This window comes from Dermacentor albipictus, chromosome 8 (genome assembly GCF_038994185.2).
Source record: "Dermacentor albipictus isolate Rhodes 1998 colony chromosome 8, USDA_Dalb.pri_finalv2, whole genome shotgun sequence".
Classification (NCBI taxonomy): domain Eukaryota; kingdom Metazoa; phylum Arthropoda; class Arachnida; order Ixodida; family Ixodidae; genus Dermacentor; species Dermacentor albipictus.
The window spans coordinates 133,338,937-133,359,251 of NC_091828.1; the positions used below are offsets into that span (position 1 = coordinate 133,338,937).

At 44.8% G+C, this 20,315-nt stretch overlaps 1 protein-coding gene across 13 annotated transcripts in view; it reads right to left on the reverse strand.

Annotated features, from left to right (window-relative positions):
- Positions 1-8,376: 8,376 nt before the first annotated feature.
- Positions 8,377-20,315, reverse strand: part of LOC135913480 (activating transcription factor 7-interacting protein 1-like) — a 179,146-nt gene continuing 167,207 nt past the window's right edge. For 10 of the 13 annotated variants that reach the window (XM_070524529.1, XM_070524532.1, XM_070524531.1 and 7 more), the window contains 3 exons: positions 18,906-19,409; positions 14,090-14,182; positions 10,026-10,160 (listed from right to left, as the gene is read on the reverse strand). In XM_070524529.1, the coding sequence (XP_070380630.1) occupies positions 14,142-14,182; positions 18,906-19,409 (545 nt within the window). In that variant the 3' untranslated portion in view covers positions 10,026-10,160; positions 14,090-14,141. Of the gene's footprint in view, positions 10,161-14,089; positions 14,183-18,905; positions 19,410-20,315 lie in introns of all 13 variants that reach the window. The other 3 variants (XM_070524533.1, XM_070524535.1, XM_070524534.1) reach the window with 1 other exon arrangement.

The window sequence follows — 20,315 nt, forward strand, 5'->3', positions numbered from 1 at the left end:
GGTGAGGACACCGGGCTGCGCGGAGATGAGCTAGTGGCACAATGCTTACGCTGCTTACGCATAGTCTAACTACCAGAGGAGTTTCTGCGAGATTTTTTTTTGCACCTGGACGTTTAATATGCGTCATGTATGGCGCCAGCGCATTGCTATTGTTTCTGCTGGAAGAGGGATAGTGATGTCAATAAGGAAAGAAAGCTTGAGCGCAGCGATGATGTGGCTGGTGGTGCGAGAAACCCACCATGCCCCACGAACATCCCAGCATTTGTAGAACGAAGCGCCTCGCACACCACGACCAACTTCTTATCACATTCCTTTATCCCCTTACCCAAACTGAAAAATTTCGTCCAGTGTTACGTCAGCTTCCGCACGCAACTCTTATTTCGAAGCAGCCTAGGCGGCTTGTTTTGAAAAACCTATTTTCTCTTCGCGACAGCTGGGTGAGCAGATTGTGCGCCCAGGCATAACATCTCCCTAGTCACCAAGTACCTACAATGATCTAGGGCGCGCGCCGTGGAGCTTTGGGGAAAAAGTACCTAGAAACGTGGTACACGCGAGCGGCGCATGGTGGCGCAGCGGTCGAGCGCTGGGCTTGGGCGTAAATAGAAACACGCCACCGCGCCGGCTGTTCCGAGCTCTTACTCGCCTGTGACGTCACGACTCCGCCCTACGCGCGTTGAGTGCGAGGAGGTTACGTAGCTCCGTGCTCTCGCAGGTGGTTGCTAGGCAACGCGAGGCGGCGCATAGCTGGGATAAGTTTTTTGGTAACGCTCCACGGCGGAACTAAAAGCTCAAACAGCTTGGCTGTTAAAAACATTTCTACGTGGAGCTCAAGTTCACTGCGCGATTCTACACTGTTGGTCAGGAGATCTTGGGCCCTGGCGGCTGCCTCTGCCCACTCCGTAACCCAGACTTGCGTTTCCTGTTCGGAGCTGAGCAGCGGGGCATCCCAATAGTGAGGGGTAGTGATTTAACCTTGGAGATTATTGCAGAGCTTTAGGTTAGGGGACGCAAGCGGTTTGCGTACGCAAGAACACAGACGTACCCAGACGTAAGGGTCTGCACAAGTGCAGTACCGTGGCCTCTAGTTCTTGCGTGTATGCAAGCAGCTTGCGTCCCCTAATCTAAAACTCACTATTAAGTTGCTGCGCTTGAGGGCAGCCCTAGAGGATGTGGTAGATATTTGCGTTCTCTCTTTGGCAGAGTTAACAACAGCTGGAGTATACTTAGGGATTAAGTGCGATATTATAAACGGCATTGGGAAGGTATTCGTTTCGAGTTGTCTCCAAAGTATTTCCTCCCGCTTCGTAAGCGTTTTGTGCACTGGGGGATAGACTAATCTGGCTAGACGGTAATGTTGTGTTATCTCCTGACATGTTACCATGCGGCCACGCGCCGACAGCCCCAGCTCTCGGCTCCGGTACCCTCGTCTTCAGTCGGTGGATGGCCTTCGGCTCGGAGGATGAATGCTCAAGCCTGGTAGTGGGCGGCCTCGTTACCGTGAAGCGACTCGCGGGCCAGATGATATGGATGGTACGGTGCTTACGATTTTGATCGAGTGTAGATTCGGCGGTAGGGGATATTCGACCCAGTGTGAAATTTCAGATTGCAGATTTGGAGTCGCTTATTATTATGGCACTAGTGATGGTAGCAAAAAAAAAATGTCAATGCTATAACTCCTTCTTTCGCCACCTCTGAATTTCCCGTTTTTATTGATCCTCCCGATATGAGACGTCTTTCGTGAGTCACTATACTGCCAGTAAGAAGACCGGTAGGTTTGGTATTTCTGCCGCTTCCACGTACGTTACGGCCTTATTTGCTTGAAACCTCGTGTGGAGGGCTTTGGCCCCCTCTGCTCTTGTCTGTACGATGGATGGGGCGCATGTTGCGAGGTATGGGCATCATCTGAAGATGTTGTCGCTATTCTAAAGGAATGTCTACTTTGGGGGTAATTGTCGGTGTGTATCCGATCCTCATCTTCAAGGGGTGTACAGTAGCGCGAATTAAAGACTGGACAAAAGAAGACACACATGGACACACACAGCGCTAAAATGCGCCCTTGAACATGCATTACCAACAAGCCCACATGGCAACCCTCTGATCCTCATTCCTGTTAGCGCGAAACGACCTGCTCTTGTCTGTGAGAGCCTTTCGTATTAAGCCGTAAGGTGCACCTCTGTCATCTTGTCTAGGGTGTAGTATACACCTAGGTCATACAGTTTGGCCCTTGATATAAGCGTCGGGAGCCCTGTGACCACTTTGTATATCTTTCGCAGTAAAGTTTCAACTCTAACCTTCTCTGCCGATGTTACGAAGGTATGGTCGGGTGTAGGTAACCCTGCTGAGCGCGAATGCCTGAACCAATCGGTGTAGGTCCACTTCCTTCATGCCTGCCTGTTTGCTGCTGGTTCTCATAATCAGTCGCAATCTTTGTAGCACAGCACTCTCCAGTTTGCTTAGTGTTTCCAAGTTTCTGCCTGTGTTTTGGATAAGTAGGCCCAGTATCCTAAGCTTAGAAACTTCTGGGATGGGGTGGCCAGTTGCCCTCACAAGAATATTGCTTTGTTGACTCTGTGCGTTGTTCTTACCTCGCAGACCGCACAGGACGAGCAGCTCCGAATTTGGTAAAGAGCATGCTAGCCGTCTTGTGCCGACATAGTCATCAACTGTCGTTACTGCTGTTTGTAAAATTTATTCTATGTGCGCGTCATTGCCCTTGTTAACCCAGAGGCTAATGTCGTCCGCGTAAATACTGTGTTTGAGATCGCGTATTTCATTTATCTTTGATGGCAAGCTTGCCACAACTAGGTTAAAGAGAAATGGTGAGAGTACCGGTCCTTGGGGTGTACCTCGGCTGCCAAGCCGAATTGCGTCCGACTTTAGCCCCCCACCAGGTGCAGGTTAGCCGTTCTGTTGCTGAGGAAGTCTTTTACGTAGCTGTATGTTTTCGCCTCCACCCCGAGTTCTTGCAGAGCCTCGAGTAACGCGACTTGCAATATTTCGTCGAACGTTTTAGTTAGTTCTAAACCCAGTATGGGTTTAGTGCCTGCCGGGGATATCTGCTCCAGTATGTCGTGCTTTATTCCGAGCATCGCGTCCTGAGTGAATAGCTTGGGCCGGAAGCCTATAATAACAGGGGTAGTAAACTGTTGTCCCCAGCAAAGTTGCGAAGCCTGTTCACTCTAAGTTACACAGTAAGTTTCCTGAAACAGGACGCTAGGGATATCGGGCAGAGGTTGTCTAATGATAATTAAGGTCTTCCCGGGTTTGCATATGAAAACTACTTTTGCATGCTTCCGCAAGCTTGGGAGCTCGCCCTTGTCCACAGAGGAAGCATATTTAGGAGCTGAAACTCCTGTCAGTGCGGGTGCGTGCATGCGACCAGATAGTCACAAAATTAGCATGCGCTGGCGGGGGCGCATGGAAGCCGCAGTAAAAAAAAGAGGCAGACACCTGGGGAGCAGCTTGCACACACTCTCTTTGGCCGCATGCGTGTCTTCCGCTCAAAGCAGACGACACGGACGTTCGCATCAGCGGGCACGTCGTAACTTTGCGTTTGTGCACCCTTAAGTCAAACAGCAACAGTTCTTGTCGGTGTCTGTTTGAGGGCCGTAATACTAACAGCTACACGCTAATGTCCTTCGGAATTTGCTAGCCTAAGATGGGACGCAGGTGCTTCGCTGAAAACTGCAAAAGCGGGCACAAGTCTTGGAGGGAAAAGCTGACCATCTTCAAGGCTCCGAATGATCCTGAACGACTGCAAGCATAGACTGCAGCGATCCCTGGGGACGGCCGTCAGCTCCCATCGAGAGATAACATCTGCGAGAAGCACTTCACGAGCAATATGATGAAACGTGATAGATACTACGGCGAGCTTAGAGGCGAGGTAATCCTGGACTACCCAAAAACATCCTGGACTGCGTCTGGAGGCTGTTCCTTGCATCATTCTTCCGTCTCCAGCTTCTTTGACATCCCCAAAAAACAAGCGGACTCCCCGGTAAGCGTCATCAGATATCAGTCCTGCTACCGTTGAAAGGTCAATGAGTGCTATACAAGCCAGGGACATCAACGGCGGTGAACATCAGCAATGTTCACACAGTGTGCGAGGCCCTTGAGCTTGAGGTGGAAGGCATGTTTGCCTTCGATAATGCCAGCAGCACTTACACCCATCCAACTAAGTCATCGCATGGGTGTCAAACAACTGCGCCGTGTACAACTGGACGCTATATATCTTACCATAGGAATCATCTAAAGGAATGCACTTTATTTTTTACTGTGCTCAAATGGTTGAAGCCTAGCACCAATCGTTGTCCAGTAAACCAGTGCTAAAGAAGCGCGCTTGAGTGCCCTCAGGAGAACTTGTGCCATGCGTGTGGCCGGACGCAAGCAACACACGCGACCGGTTGCCTTGGCAACCAAAACGGCAGTAATTTCTTTCTCAGCCGCCAGCATGATAGTTGCTCCGCAGCCTTTTGACCTTTTCTGGTCGCCGCAAACAGTGGAGTTTCCGCTCCTACATGTTTCTTGCCCCATGCATTTGTCCCAGCACTTTATTTATTTTACAATACTGCAGACTCCCTTGAGTCCAGGCAGGAGTGAGCACATACAGACATTCACTACAGAGATGGAAAGAGCAAAACAACAAAAGAAAGATTATTCATTCAGAGATAGCTCTCAATTTTGAGAGGAACACAACATTGGGGCTGTCAACAACGTCCCCCCGTAACAGATGCCAGGCTGCTATGGTGCTTGGAAAAAATGAAGACTTGAATGTATCAAAGAAGTATTTTAATGAATGTATGTATCAATATTCAACATCAATAATGAATTAATGTATCAATATTCGTACGATACTCTTCGAGCTGATTGCCATTATTGCAACGAGTGTTGGGGTGAGACACATGGGTTATGTAGGGAGACAAATCAATTGGTAAAAAATCGTGATACATGAGATACAAGAGCTTCAACTTTGATTCGGCCCACCTAGACTGCAGCGACTTGATGCCAAGAAAACTAATCATTTCTGCAACACTGTCAGTTCTCCTGTACCTACTACAAATAAATCTTGCAGCCATCCTTTGTATTTTCTCTAGCTTGGTAATTTTCGGTTTTGTATGCGGGTCTCACAAGGTTGATGCGTACTCTAAACTGGGCCTAACAAGAATTTTATAAGCTGCCAGCTTAACTTGGAGCGGCGCGTTGCAAAGCTCACGTCGGATGGCTCGTAGGGCTCGAAGAGCAGTACTATATATCTTATCTATGTGGTCGTTCTAACTTAACGTTCGCGTGATTGTTACTCCCAAGTACTTGATCGCTGGTACTTCCCTTATTGGTGTGTTTTCTACATAAGGGCGTATTATGGAAGTAGTCTTGTTACAAATACGCAGTACACCGCATTCATTAATACTTAGAACCATCCCCCATTCCTTACACCAATTAACAACAATAGACTCCCCTTGTTCCCTTCCGTCCTTCCTTGTTTGCGCCAAAGCAATCATATTTATGGTCTACTCAGCAACACTAGTTAGATTGCCATTAAGGCGAGTTTGGTCGGCGGGTGATCGAACCAATGTGTACAAGACGCAGTCATCTGCGAAGAGTTTGATTTTTATGTGCTGGTCGACAACGTTTGCAATATCATTAACATAAATAAGAAATAGGATAGGTCCCAGAACGGAGCCCAGGGGCACACCTGATGCGACTGGGAGAAGTTCTGAAATGCCGCTATCAACTTGGACATAATGAAAACGGTTGTCAAGATAAGCCTTAATAAAATGAACAAGTTTGCTATTGATTCCAATGTTATTTTTTGAAGAAATTTACTGTGGTGTACTTTATCCTTGGTGAAATCCAGGAAGATTGAGTCAACCTGGTCCCTATTGTTGATTGCAAGAAAAAAATTGTGGCAAGTCGTTATTAGCTGTGCGACTGTAGATAGTCTGCGCCGAAATCCATGCTGTGCATCTGCTAATAGCTTGTTATCTTCTAAGAACTGGCTGATGTATTTGCAGATCAGATGCTCTAAAAGTTTAAGACATGTTGAAATGAGGGATATTGGACGGTAGTTTGGCGGATTTGAACAATCATTTGACTTAAAAACAGGTTTAACGCGAGCGATTTTCCAGTCAGAAGGAAGTACACACTGGGACAGTGAGGCTTTAAAAATCACACACAAGTACTGCGATACCCATTTCACATAACGGAAAAGAAGCGCTGTGGGTATGTTATGAGGGCCGCTTGCTTTTTGGGGGTCAAGGTCCAGTAATTAGTTTAATACTCCTTCCTGAGAGACAAGAGGATTATTCATGGTGATGTCGACCCTCTCTGGTTCAGGGGCCAGATCGTAACCATTCTGTGCAAAAATAGAGTGAAAATACGTATCAAATTGATTGGCCACCTTTTTTGCACCCGTAACAAATGAGCCGTTAACAACCAGTGATATGCAATCAGACTGGCCACCATTTAGAAATCTCCAGAATTTACTAGGCGCTTCCTTTAAATAATTCGTTATTGTGACAAAGAAAAGAATCCTTTGCTTGCTTCATTTTGTTTTTCAATTCGGCAAGTAGGACAGACATGCCCGAAACCAGGTGCTGGGGCATTTGCTTTAATCACTGTAGTTTCCTTTTAACATGAATGATATCTCGAGTGATCCAAGTTATTCTTTTCTCTCTTAACCTTGTGCAGCACAACACGATCTAAACAGTGCAAACATATAGACTTGAACCTGGACCACAATACATTTACATTATCATCAGTACTGAAACTGTTGAAATTTAACTTCTATAAAGTCCAAGATACTTGTATCATCTGCTCAGCTGAAGTCTTTCACAAGAATAGGGTCCTTCTTTGCTTCCGCTACTTTTTTTTAATTTAATGGTCGCAAACACAAGTTTATGATCAGAGATTCCATCCATAACAGTGACCTCGGAACACTCTACTTTAACGTTTCCCATCATCCAGCCACTACGCCGGTTGGGTGACGGGAGATTTGAATTTCGAAAAAGGTATTTGGACCCTTTGATGCAATTTTCTCGTAAACTAAGTCGTTTCTTGGCACGAAACAAGCGTTTCGAGGTTTCTGGAATGGTATTTAAACAGTATGTGCTTTTAGTGTCCTTTCAAGGAGCCCACATATGCAGTTTCGATGGTCATCTTTCTTCAAAGAGTGGAAGGGCACAGAGTTTTTTTAGCAACCCCAAGGGGTGGTTCAGGACCCCTTTAAATACCTCTATATCTACCTTTGTACCGTTACCTATTCCTGTAACAAATCTGGTCCGATCAAAATCTCATTTTTTTTTCCACCAATACTCTAACGTCTTCTGTCCATCTTGACTGCCCAACCGGCTACTTTTTCCATGTGCTTTAAAACCCAGCGTTTCCGAGAGGTGCATGTTCCTTGCAGGTCTCACTGAGTGAATATGTTCACATTCCATTAGGATGTGCAGAGTTGTCCCCAGGTTTTTTTCCATATCAGACACATGCCTCATTTCACTGCGAATATTTGCTCTGGTATGTTCGCCCTTGGGCAACCAGCTTGTCGTCAAACAGCAAGGCACTGCCCTCTGTGTCATTGTACAAAATTTCCTCTCTAGCATTCTTCTTGCCATACTTAGTAAATCTCAATGGTCTTTTTTGTAAGCAAATATTGCATCCAATTTACCACGTCTTTCCTTCTTTTTGACAACTCATCGGGTACTGTTTTGAGCATTGTGAAATTCTATCTTATTGTATAATTTAGCGATTATATTTCAATATGAGCCAATCAAAGTGGCCGTAGCAGCACTCTGGGGGCCTGAATGGCTCAAATACTGCTATTACAGAATTTGACAACATGGCAGAATTTTATGACACCTTCAATTCCCTTGTACCTATGCTGCGAACTTTCCTAATCTCTTCCTCCTTTCCACATCTACACCTTTGAGGCACAGATAATTGTGCACTTCAGCCACGCACATATTTTCATCCATGTTCCCGTCCTTCAAAACCAATTTTGCTCTTCGAATGAGGCCCAATCCCTGTCACCCTGTTCTGCCTCAGTAATGGTTTTACCCTGGGCTCCCAAAGCCAACCACTCTATTGATCTTTGGCCGACTTCCAAACCCGATAAGAGGTCCAATTTCAAATGCAGCTTTGGTGCTTCGGTGGACAGAGCCCTTAACGGCTCGCACTTGAGCTGCTTGGGGGAGGGGGATCGAGTGGGACGACCTGGGAATTGGGGCACATGCCGCCCAATCTAGGAGACCATGCTGCTACTGCAGCCATTTGCCACTTGCACGCTCAGGGGTGCGACAATACTGTGCTACAGCATAGTCTTCAAAAGGTCCTGAGCCAATCTTGTGGAGTTGGGTTTAATTTATTGGAACATGTTTTCCCATCTACAATGCTGAGAACATTTTATTTTTCATCCAACAAGAGGCAGTACAAGAACTGTCCTCCACAGCATAATACTCTGCATCACTATGGTACAACATATAAGCTATTATGCAAACAAACGAAATACATCAACAAAAAAAAAATCATTTCGAAACTTCTGGGAACTGTAAATCACTTCCTGCATTGTATGTATAAAACAGGGTTAATCCTTTATGACAATGTACAATCTCTACATCTTTCACAACAGAAGTCAGAACACCTTCCCCATCTTTTCCTTCTCTAAAGAAAGCACTGGCCAAAAGCTCTCCCTGGGGCCAATCGTTGGCCAAAAATTAAAGAAATGCAAATGAATTGCCAAGTGTGCCCTATGCAATCAACAAGCTGCTTATTTATGTGAAATCCACACATAGGACATCCAATACACATCAGGTGCTATGTAAAACCACAGTGCACCAAATCTGCGTAGAGTAGCACCCCTGCAACCATGGTCAAAAGCCTCGCTCGACTAAGTTTTTCCGTGCTCACATTGGGACAATGCTGTGTTCTTAAAAGGCAAACACAGCTCCCAACATACGAATGCACGGCATTTTATACAGCTTTCCTGTTCCTGCAGATTTAATGGGACATACAAAGGTTCCAACATTGCGAAGCACCAACTGAAGCCTCAAGAAATTGGCAATCAGCCACAAATGTGAATCTTCAAATGTTTCACCATCACCACGACTATACATAAAGGTGTCTCGACTCCAAACTCCTAACTTCAGTTAAACTAGAGGTTGAAGGAACTCAAGCCTAAAGAATGAGTGTATGTGAACAAAACTAGTGCCACTAACTACGAGAACTTGAAACTCTAGCGAGGTCTGCAATATGCAAGCGACAGACCTCTCCTCGAGCATAATGGCACTTTTCATCAGACCACAGAGAGATGCACTTGACTGGGTGGCTGCACCAGAAGCATTAGTGCAAGTATTACCAAAAGAAATTGATGTGGGTGGATGGATCTGCAATGAAGAAGAGACGCATCTTGTGCAATGCCTTGTACTTGCAATCAATCATCAGAAGTACTGAGTCAATCTTTCATAAAAACATGCTCAGCTGTGCAGTCCACATGTCCAGACATGCCAACACAATGTGTGCAATGGGGCAGTTTTTCACATCAAATGAAGCCACAAGGGCAACACAGCAATAGAAGTGATCTACAGGTGCTGAGGAAAACAGTATGCATGCACACATTTGAAGTGTCATTCACCCTACTTCCAGACAAACGCAGTAGCCATTCACACCATAATGGCCAAGCTTTGTTGTCCAGGAGGTCGCAGATGAGATGAACAAAATAATGGTCGTGTCTGCAGTCCGAAAAACCGTCAACACTTGCTTCAAGAATCAACACACATACATAACACACTACAACATTCACTCCACGTTCCCATGAATTAAGATGAATCGCTGGTTTCCACACTAGTTCCAGCAGCGAAGCCACCACGCTCAGGCTGTCACAGTTCAAATGAACATGACATTTCTTCACTAGAGTAGGATGCTGGATGGATCACTGAATGGGCCCAGCCTGTTGTGAACATCAACAGCACGCACCGCGAAGTGGTACTTGTGTCCTTCGATGAACTGAGTCAGTGTGCAAGCCATTGGCAGTGGCAATGCTCGCACATCGCCAACTTTCTTCCAGTGGGACGTGGCAGGGGGGCTGTTAGTTTCTTGGTAAGCATACAGTTGGTACGTCTGGATGTCCGCATAGAGCGTGTTGAAAGTCATGTTCCACGACAGCACCAGACCTGTTAGTAAAGACAAGGCGAGAGAGGGGAGAAAGAAAGATATGGTTAAGTTGACAGCAGACTAAGCAACATCCAGCATGGCTCACTGAAAGCAGGCAGATATATATGGCAGTGCATAAAAACAAAGGCACGCACAAATGTGGATTTTCTTCACTAGAACCATCAGTTGCAAAGAGCATATGCGCTTCCCACTTTGTACAAACATTAACAGTAGAACTACATTACGCAGAAGTTGCAATCGACACTAAAATGCCTTTGCTTCACTGAATATGCACACTAACACCCTAATATTGCCAAAGAGAAAGTAATGATCTGGTCCATGTGAACAAATCATGTGGTGCCACAGATTTGAACCACAAGCGCCTCCCATCTGCCTGCCATGCCACAATGCACTCTTGTGCACGTCAGATCATTCAAACATGCTGAACACTGTCACTGAATGTTGCTCTTGCTGAAAATCTAACATTTCTGCTATCATGACAGAAATTCGGAGATGCGAGAAAAACGAATTTGTTTTTATGTGGCTGATATTGTACCTATGTGCAGATCTGATAATTTGTTATATCCATCCTTGTTATAAGAAGGTGTTACGAATGTGCGTATTTTTGTACACAACCACAGTTGAAAACTGGAAAGGCCAAGTAACGAAATTTAAGTAATGAAATTTCACAGTGGCTAAATCAGTAATAAAAGAGCAGTGTATATAAATTACTGCAGCAATCTTGACAAAGCTGCAAGGCTGATGACTGCCTACCTTTCTTATTAGCAGACCATGAATAGCACCTAAGCAAATGACACATGAATCTGGTGGTTAGTGGGTATGACGCAAGTCCCAGCACATTGCCCCCGAGATTTGTATAAATTATTACATAGGCAAGTTTCAATGTTAGGTTCATAAACCGAATCTTTCTTTGCCCCTTCTTCAGGGTTACGCATCCCTAGTTTTTCTGCCAGATATATTTGTGGATATATATAGACCAGACTTTTTATAGCCCATTAGCACGAGTGTCAGTTGCGTCACTACTCTCAATGCCAGCACCTGCCTTCTGGTGAGGGTCGCGGGAACTGCAGGAGATGGGAGAAAATGGCTGCACTTGTGGTGCACGTTGTGTTTGTAGATGTGGTCTTGCCGCATTTACCGATCTGTTTGCTTAGACATGTTCTCAGCACATCTTCCGAGCGGATGTACAAACATTACTTGTTTGTACATGGCGGCACTGTGCCATCGTTGGCTGCAACAAAACCAGCTAAAGAGGAAGCTGCTCATGCAAGAGACCAGCAATGTTCGCGGAGACACAGGAAGCTTGTGTATGTACGGAGTGTGTTCATTGCACAAGTTTCGTGTGGTGCCTAACAAATAATGCCATAGGATGGTGGTTTTAGATTGAAATGATTTTGTGCCCAGCAAGCTTGAGTGTGTATTCGTTTTGTTGTTGTAAACTATGCAATAGCGTGCGTTTTGCCTTCCCGCGCTGCAGGCCTGCAGGCCTGCAATAACAGCATAATGGTGCTGTTCACAAACTTTTGGCGTCTTTATTTTTGGTCTGCTCGGTCCACTTTCCGAGCAGAAAGCCCACGGAGGTCAGCCCGTACCCAAAACTACATTAGGTCAAGCAGGAAGCGTTCCGGTGCACATACAGTGAGGCAGTGTGCTCTCGCTAAATTATCTGCACGGTATATTTCGGTGACCTGAAATGTGATTGCACTAAGTAAGACCCAACTACTGGCACTGAGAGACGGCAAGACAGCTGTAGCACTTTCGGAACCAGCCATCGCAGACAACCGACAACCACGAATGCAGTGTGGCCCGTTGCTGCCCACGCTGTTCTCGTAGTCCCTTCACCATCACCATCATTATAACAAAAACACGGCGACCGCCTACGAGCACTGAAAATTCTGGTCTATAGACAACTCGGGTCACCAAGTAGATGCCCGCACAGACAATTTCAGCAGTGTATGAACCCATTCAGCCACTCCTTCTAGAATGAATGTGCCATTGTGACAAGCAGTATGGAGCATTGAATGTATTCATATACTAGGTGTTTCACGTAACTGGAACCAAAATTTGAAAATAAGAATGGCACATCTTAGCTCAAAGAGACAAACGTCATATTCAGGGTTGTCTTCAAGCTAGACTGTATTTTTGAAGTGTGATTATTTATCCAATTTAGTTTATTTATGAAGAACTTTAAGTAAGCTAACCTTGCTCTTTTGTGATTGAGTGGGCAGATTGATTGGTCGTGTTTGACATCACAAAGCAACAGAAGGACCACACGACACCACAGTGGAGGGGCTATGAATTCTGAGCGGGCAGTTCAATATGCAACCAGAACATGGTACACGAGCATTTTGGCATTCGGCCACCTTTACAATGCAGCTGCCATGGCAGGGAGTCAAACCTGCAACCATACTTTCAGCAGCAGAACACCGTAGCCACTGAGAAAGCTATCAGTGGTGGGTCCATCTTACAATTGACACAATGGCCACGAGCAAATCTTCATTTACGTGATCACTACCACAAAAACTCACTGCTATGTAATCCTTCTGCGTGTTTCAAAACTGCAGGGATCCCATGGATAAGGTGCAACAAAAGAGCAAGAAGGCAAGTAGAGTGAGGCAGCAGGCAGACGAGACACTCTTAAAAAAAAAGTATTTTTTAAGTAAAAGCACCCCATGCATGACAGCACAAAAAGCACAAGCAACGAAGTCGCAGCAAGATGCTACAGTGATCGCTGGCTCTCCCGTTCTGACACCTCACCAATCCGGAAAAGGCACATGAAAGCAGCAGAAAAACCGTGCTCATGGGACTCCAGTCTGGGAGTGGTGCGAAATGCAACCAACAAAGTACCATGTCTGGCTGTTCAGCGAATCCGGGATGACAAGGTGAACGGGGAAGGAGGGGAGAGCGAGAACGGAACAAGAATTGCATTCTGTGCCGATGCCTCAGGCCACTGAGTCAACGGCCGATCACTGCAGCATGTCGCCATGACACGTTGCCTGCATTCTCAACAAGTGCTTTGTTTGTTCGGGTGGAGAGATAGAGAGAGAATAAAAAAAAGAATGGCCTCAACTTCAAAAGCAAAACAGTTGCTCAGTGAAACAAAGCGCCAGGAAAATGCCTCTACCACAGCTGTCAATTTCGCATGAAGAGATGTTCACGTCTGTTGCGTGTGTATGTGTGCGTGGGGCAGTGAGCTTCAAGAATCACTTTTGTGATGCTGAAAACTGTACCTTGCTCACTAATTGCAGGAGCCATTTTGCCATTACAAATTCCATGCCAGACAAAAGGGCATGCAACATTTTTTCAACTGCAGATGAGCAGTCTGATATCTGCATCCCCACGATGACCAACAAGCTTGCTTTTTACTAAGAGCAACAAGTAACTCAACATCATGGCAGTCAAGGCTCTGCTAGCATTTTGCTGAGTCATCCAAATGTTTAAAGCTAACCAAACATTGAAATCAAAGCTGTGTGGGTGGGGTGTGGAACCACAAAATGAAACATTTCAATTCAACTCTGGCTTCCCGTCAGCAAACCTCTATGCATCACAAAATGTTTTCAAAGCTGACTGTGGCAGTTTCATGGGGAGAACTCCCCGAGTGTCTGCACTTGGCAGCTGAGGGACAGTAGGGGGTGGGGCAAAATAAAACTGGCCACAACACTTCTTTCAGGCAGCACTCTATTTATTCCTGAATGGAGTGGTCGCATCTGGTACCGTACAAGAGAGGTTCAACAGTGAGGGAAAATATAAAATATTAAAACAAAGCACTACGACGGTCGGCCTCGCGACGGCAAGCAGTGACGTCGCAAACTCAGTGCTCTGAGGTATCGTGGCACAACCGGCTTGTAGGAGACAGAGGGGGTGCGCCCAAGTTCTCGCCATGGGTGCGACCTTTCGCAACACAGTATTCCGCGAGAGGAAACGGTACCTTTCATAGAGAGCCGACGAGTCAAAGTCCATGAGCCAAAAAAAAAAACCTTTCAAGTTGCTCCTGCATCCTCTTCATCATCCCCGAAGACACCTTATGGTAGAGGGAAAGAAAAATGGTGAAATAACACCCAGATGTTAAGTTGCCAAACATAAATACTCACATACTGCAAGAAAAAAATGGTGGGAATGGAAACCAGGCACTGAAGGCAACACTACAAGGAACTAGGGGGTTGTCAACACAAATTAAAACTGCCAAGTCAATTTTACCCTTTTCCTCATGGACAATACCTAAAGTTTCTGCACAGTAATGAGCAAATGCTAGTGAGATGTAATAAAATGAAATGTTATCTAAGGTAAGCATCAAAGAGAAAAAGGAGACGAACTTGGCAAGATACACTCAGATGTGGCATAAGACATTTAGCAGAGCAGCTGGAAAATGCTTAGAGTAACTAATAGCCACACCTAGATGAACTGACAGACATAGGCAGTTTGATTGGCTGGACTTAAGGAAGTATGGCTGTGCACTTTCGAACAGGTCAAATAACATTTTTAATATACCTGGCCTGCGAAATGCCTGGCCTAGCAGTTTCCGGTTAATCCCAAGTTACAAAGCACTATGGCAGCTTTCGTCACTTCCTCCTTTCTTCACAGAATTCACAAAACACAAAGAGAAAAGGAAACAGAATCCAGACACCAGCCATTCTGTTTATGCCAATCTGCAGTCACCCAACGATGTTGGTTAAAATATGCCCATGCAGTCGTATAACCAACCTGAAACACTGGTCGACATGCCTTGAAGTTGTATCTTTACATCAAGCAGTGGCTTTGGCTTACATGGCTGAGTCACATTAGATTAACCAAAGTGGCATTATTTTTACGGCTAGAAACTGTTGACAAGGGACTGCCATCGCTGTAGGAGCTAGTTGCAACAATAGCCAGTGTCAACACAACAGTATCTGAGCATTTATTTTTTCTCTTCCCATGCATGCTGAAGCAAGATTTTCTTTAAGGCTTATAAAGGCAGCCATTGTAGAAAACCGAGAAAGTAAATTTTCACACACTGCTAAGCCTAAACACATTACAGACTCCCCCAGATTTCGACCTAAAAGGGGAAATAATGTGCACACAGAGGCCAAACTGAAAGCAACGCTTAAATCCAGCAGAACCGACGTTTCTACAGGTTGGATTCAGTTCACGGTAGATCAATGTGGTCTGTCTGTTGTGCTGTTTAACCAAACGCTTAATAAAGCTAGAATTATTTGTTGAACAGTGTGGCTTGTTTAATGATTAAAAATCATGAAGCTAACAGCACCAGGTGAAATTTACTGATACTGTGACGACTTGAGTATAAACCACTAAAAGAAGAAAGACAAACTATGAACTGTATCTGACATGATCGAATTCACCTATTGGCTTTTGTGTAGTTTTCTGCTCGAACAGCTTAAATCGCATTCAGCATTTGTAAATAAGCAAGATGTCACGCAAAAAACTGGCAACTTGTGTTGATACTTCTATCACATCATTTGTCCTAGCCTTGTGGACAAAGAGTAGTATTTTCATCAGCACAACTGACAGCAGTGAATTAACAGGTATGATACTAGTACTTCCATTTAAGTTCTTGCTTTTGTATTCCTTAAGTACATATGCTGAAACATGCAGCGGTAGTTGGTGACAGCTGGTTCGACTAGGCTTAGCTAGTTTCAAGAAGACATCAGCGACATTGCAGATGACCATGCCAGCAACACATCAAAGGCAAAATATTGCTACATGTGCTCTGCTTGATGGCCAAATTAACACACAGGCAGAGCTCAAATTATGGAATAGTGCGCTGTAAGATTTTAGTCTTCCATATTCGTTAGGTTTATGGGGCTAATGGTGACGCTATAAAGCTGTTCAATTATTGAGCATGTCCAAACTATCGGTCGGCTACTGTAGTCTCAAATTTTCAACCCATGAATGCAAACAATATGAAAAACTGCCTCTTTGTTCACTACTGGTCAGCAAAAGGTGAAAGGCAAAAGGTGAATCACCACATCTCGATACAACTCGCATTACCTGAACTCACCGCAGTAGGGTCCTCACCCAACTCTTGCTCTTAATTATCACCACTTTGGGATAGTTTCCCTTTCATGGGAAATAAAAAAATGGCACACTGCCCTTCTGTAGAGACAGGCTTACACTGACAACACAAAGCTTCTGCTTTCCTAGCTTGGCAATGCAAACGACTACACAATGTAGAAGTGTGCCTACCAGCAGTTTTTGCTTGTTTAGCACCCAATGCAGCCGGTCACAAAACCTCACAATAGAAGTTCCATGTCAAATGAAAATTTCTGCTCTGTTAAGGCACGGCACTTCGAATTTAATGCATCACTGTGTAGGTTGCAAAAGCTATTACAGATTAAATCTTTGAACTGAAAGTCAAGTGCCTAAGGCTTTGCATCAACTCAGCTTCTTTAGAGGCCCCATGTACAGTGAGCATTTGTGGCCAACTGCATGCCTAATCTACAAGCGATACTACAGTACAGTTGACTTCTGTTAATTCAACCCTGGCGGGACTAACAAAACTGATCTAATTATCCACCAGGTCGAATTAAACAATAGGCAGAATAAACGCTGAGATGCACTACGGATTCATTCAGCAGTATTCACCCAATTCTAACACGCCCCTGAATAAAACACACATTACCTCTTTTATGAATTCAGAGTAGAAAACTAAAATGCACCTGATTTTTTAGTGAAAAACAAAATTAGGGAAAATTTGAAACCAACAAAATTTAGTTTTGCGGAATGGAAATTGATTTACACTTAATGTCCGTCGTCACTCCTTCCTGACAGCACTTTAGTGCTGTCTATATGGACCACAACATTCGCTCCATACAGTCTTTTGCACATGCGATGTTCTGCATTTATCAAATGACTCCGCAAGAATCGTACTAAACAGATTGGTGGCTTGCACCTACGTAGTCCGACAACTTCACTAGTTCCTCCTGCAGTGCATGCAATTTTCCACCATGCCAAAAAGCATGTGACGTGACCAGTTGCCACTAGCTTAGCATGTAAAATAAACTTATCTTTTTAACAGGCTTTCGTAACCGAAGACTGACAGCAGCACGTCATCCCTGTCATGATAGGTAAGAACTTCATCAGTTGCCATCGTTAGCTAGGCTAGGCTGCTGGCTCTGGCAGTAGACTGTTGTGAGCGTCGTTTTGATTTCATATTTGATTGCATTGTGCAGGCACATTTCAGACCAATTTTATTATAAAGAAAAACAGGCATGTATTAGAATTGTGTAAATGCAATAATAAGACATTGTTAGCTACCCTTTTTGTTTGAAAATTTTCCTGGCGCAGGCCCAAAACAGATGTTTTTGGCAGGAGACAGCGTGTGTTACACGCATTCACTGTCCCCTAAGCACCGCCGAGAGATGCTCCCACTATTGGGATTGTTATTGGGGGACAGGCGCATGTGTGCTGACCAATCAAGTTTGAATTATCTGGCGAAGGCCAATTTTATAATTGAAATAAACGTTTTGACCCATGCATATGTACGAGTTAATAAAGGGAAAATCAGACATCCACCCATTCGTAGCAATCGCTACAAAGGACATACAGGTGCCTCGAAAGAAAAGCCTCACGGTTGAAGAAAAATTCGTCCTGGTCTGGGACTCGAACCCGGGACCACTGCTTTTCAGGGGCAGCCGCACTACCATCTGAGCTAACCAGGCGGCTAGCAGATGGCAAGGCAAAGTCGAATCTGTCAACAACTCGAAGCAAAGGCAAGAGATTGACATAGTAGTTCTGTGGAAACCCGCAAGGTGGAGAGAAGTAATTAATAAAGGGAAAATCAGACATCCACCCGTTTTGGTTTTCCCTTTATGTCGGATTTTCCCTTAGTTACTTCTCTCCACCTTGCGGGTTTCTGCAGAACTACTACAACAATCTCTTGCCGTTGCTTCGAGTTGTTGACAAATTTGACTTCGCTCTGCCATCTGCTAGCCCCCTGGTTAGCTCAGATGGCAGAGCAGCTGCCCCGGAATGGCGGTGGTCCCGGGTTTGAGTCCTGGACCAGGACGAATTTTTCTTCAACTGTGAGGCTTTTCTTTCGAGGAACCCGTATTGGTTTCCTTTGTAGCAATTGCTACGAACAGGTGGATGTCTGATTTTCCCTTTATTAGTTATTTCCCTCCACCTTGTGGGTTTCCGCAGAACTACTACCATCATATGTAAACCTTTGCTTGGGACTAAATTAACAAAAGAAATGTCAACTGATTGGAGTCAAATTAATGGAAGTGTACTGTACACAGCTGACAATCGAGAGGGCACGGCCCCACTTTCCACACCAATGGTCACAAAAATTGACAGTCACCTAAGTATCTCTACGTGTTTTGAATCGAAAGCATTATGACTTCTCAAAATAATTGATTACGTCCGCGATATTTGATGTCATACATTTTCACGTCCTTCACAACTCTACCTTAATCCAACTCGCTCCAGTATGTAACAACCTTAATCCACTTTAGCTCACCTTCATTCACTTTAGTTAACCTTAAATCACTTTTCCAGCTTAAGTCACCTTACTCCAACTTGTTTCCACCTTAGTTCACTTTACTTCCCTCTAATTTACATTAATTCACATTTATTACATATGATTAGCCCTAATTAACATTGTTGTACGATTTACTGTCTTCTGTTTACTATGGATGTCATACATGACATCACACTGATATTTTGGTAGCTGTCGTTGCGGCCTTTTCTGCCTAATAAGACATATAATACTTTCGCATGAACAAGAGGAGACAATGCTCGCCACTCACCTCGAGGTAGAGAAAGGACCAGGTTTTCGCTGTCCTCTTCCAATGTACATATGGGCTCAAACCCGCTAATGTCAAGGTAAGGCACGTCTTCATCCTCTGCTTCGTCATCTCCCTCCACTTCTGTTTCATCATCATCTTGACTAGCTTTGGTGCTCTGTTTATTGGTTTTGATGTTTGAATCCAACAAAGGTGGCTTCACGACTACCACTTTACTTCCTGCCTTCTTTGGGCCGTTTTCTGCCGTCAGTGTGATGTCACTTTTGCGCTTGACACCGGCAACATCGTCTGCAGCCTCACTATCCTCGCTCTCGGATACTCTGAGTATTTTGCGCCCTCTGCGAGGTTTGCAAGCTTGCTTCAGAACCGGCTTCTCGACAGATTCGTCAACCTCGTCCTCATCGTCGACGTCCGTGTAAGTGCCTGGCATCAACTCCTCTCGCTCGATGTCAGATTCATCGCCAGTGGGGGTGTGTCCACGCTTGGCCCTGAGTCTCATCCACAGCACTTGCGTGAGGGAACAGTACATAGGAAAGCAAGTGTTATCATCAGCGGCAACCGAGCAACTGGCAGTCTGCTGGCGAAAGCAAAGAGCCTGAGCTACCTTCAGTCCCACCCCACACCAGCTATTCAACCTGCAAATTTCTTCACACCAGCCTTCTATATTGTTACCGTGACTACAAATGCCTGAATTTTGACCACCTTAAGCTTATTATATTTTTAAAAAGCCAATGAAACATTTTTTGACTGTGATAAGAAAATGCTCCTAATCTGCAGAAAAGGCTACCACAAACATTTGATCAAAATATTATTCTGATGTTATTGTGACGTTTGCACAAGAGGAAGCCTACAATATCGTGTAATAAATAACACTGCAGTTTTCGAAACCCTCACTCTTTTTCTACCTTAGGCAACGTCAGCAATGACATTGAAAGAAACACAATTTCCAACCGACACCAGCCATTAGGCCCGCACATGCACAGAGTTCCAGACTTTTCTAGAAGATCGGGAAGTGACAGTTGTTAACATGCTGTCACCCGTCCTATCAACACTTTGACGCCCTTGGGCAGCTTTGTCAGATGCCAGCCTTGAAAGGTTATGGTAAGTACAGCACTGTACAAGAGAAAAAAGAATCAGTGATAGGCAAGGTGTTGGCGCTGCTCCTGCCGAAGGGCAAACAGGGAAAGTAAACCTTGCACTCGGTATACCTCAGCTCATATTCGAAAATTTCTTTAGAAATATATTTTTTGAAAAGCATTGTGCTCGTTCTAGCATGTTGCTTAAAGGGACCCTGAAAAGACTTTGGCGATTTTCTACAAACGTACTGAGTCGTTAGAGTAGGTTCTTCTGATAATTAATTGATGCATCTAAGTGTTCCGCGTGAAGCGTGTAATTTATTGTAAGGTTTTAAAA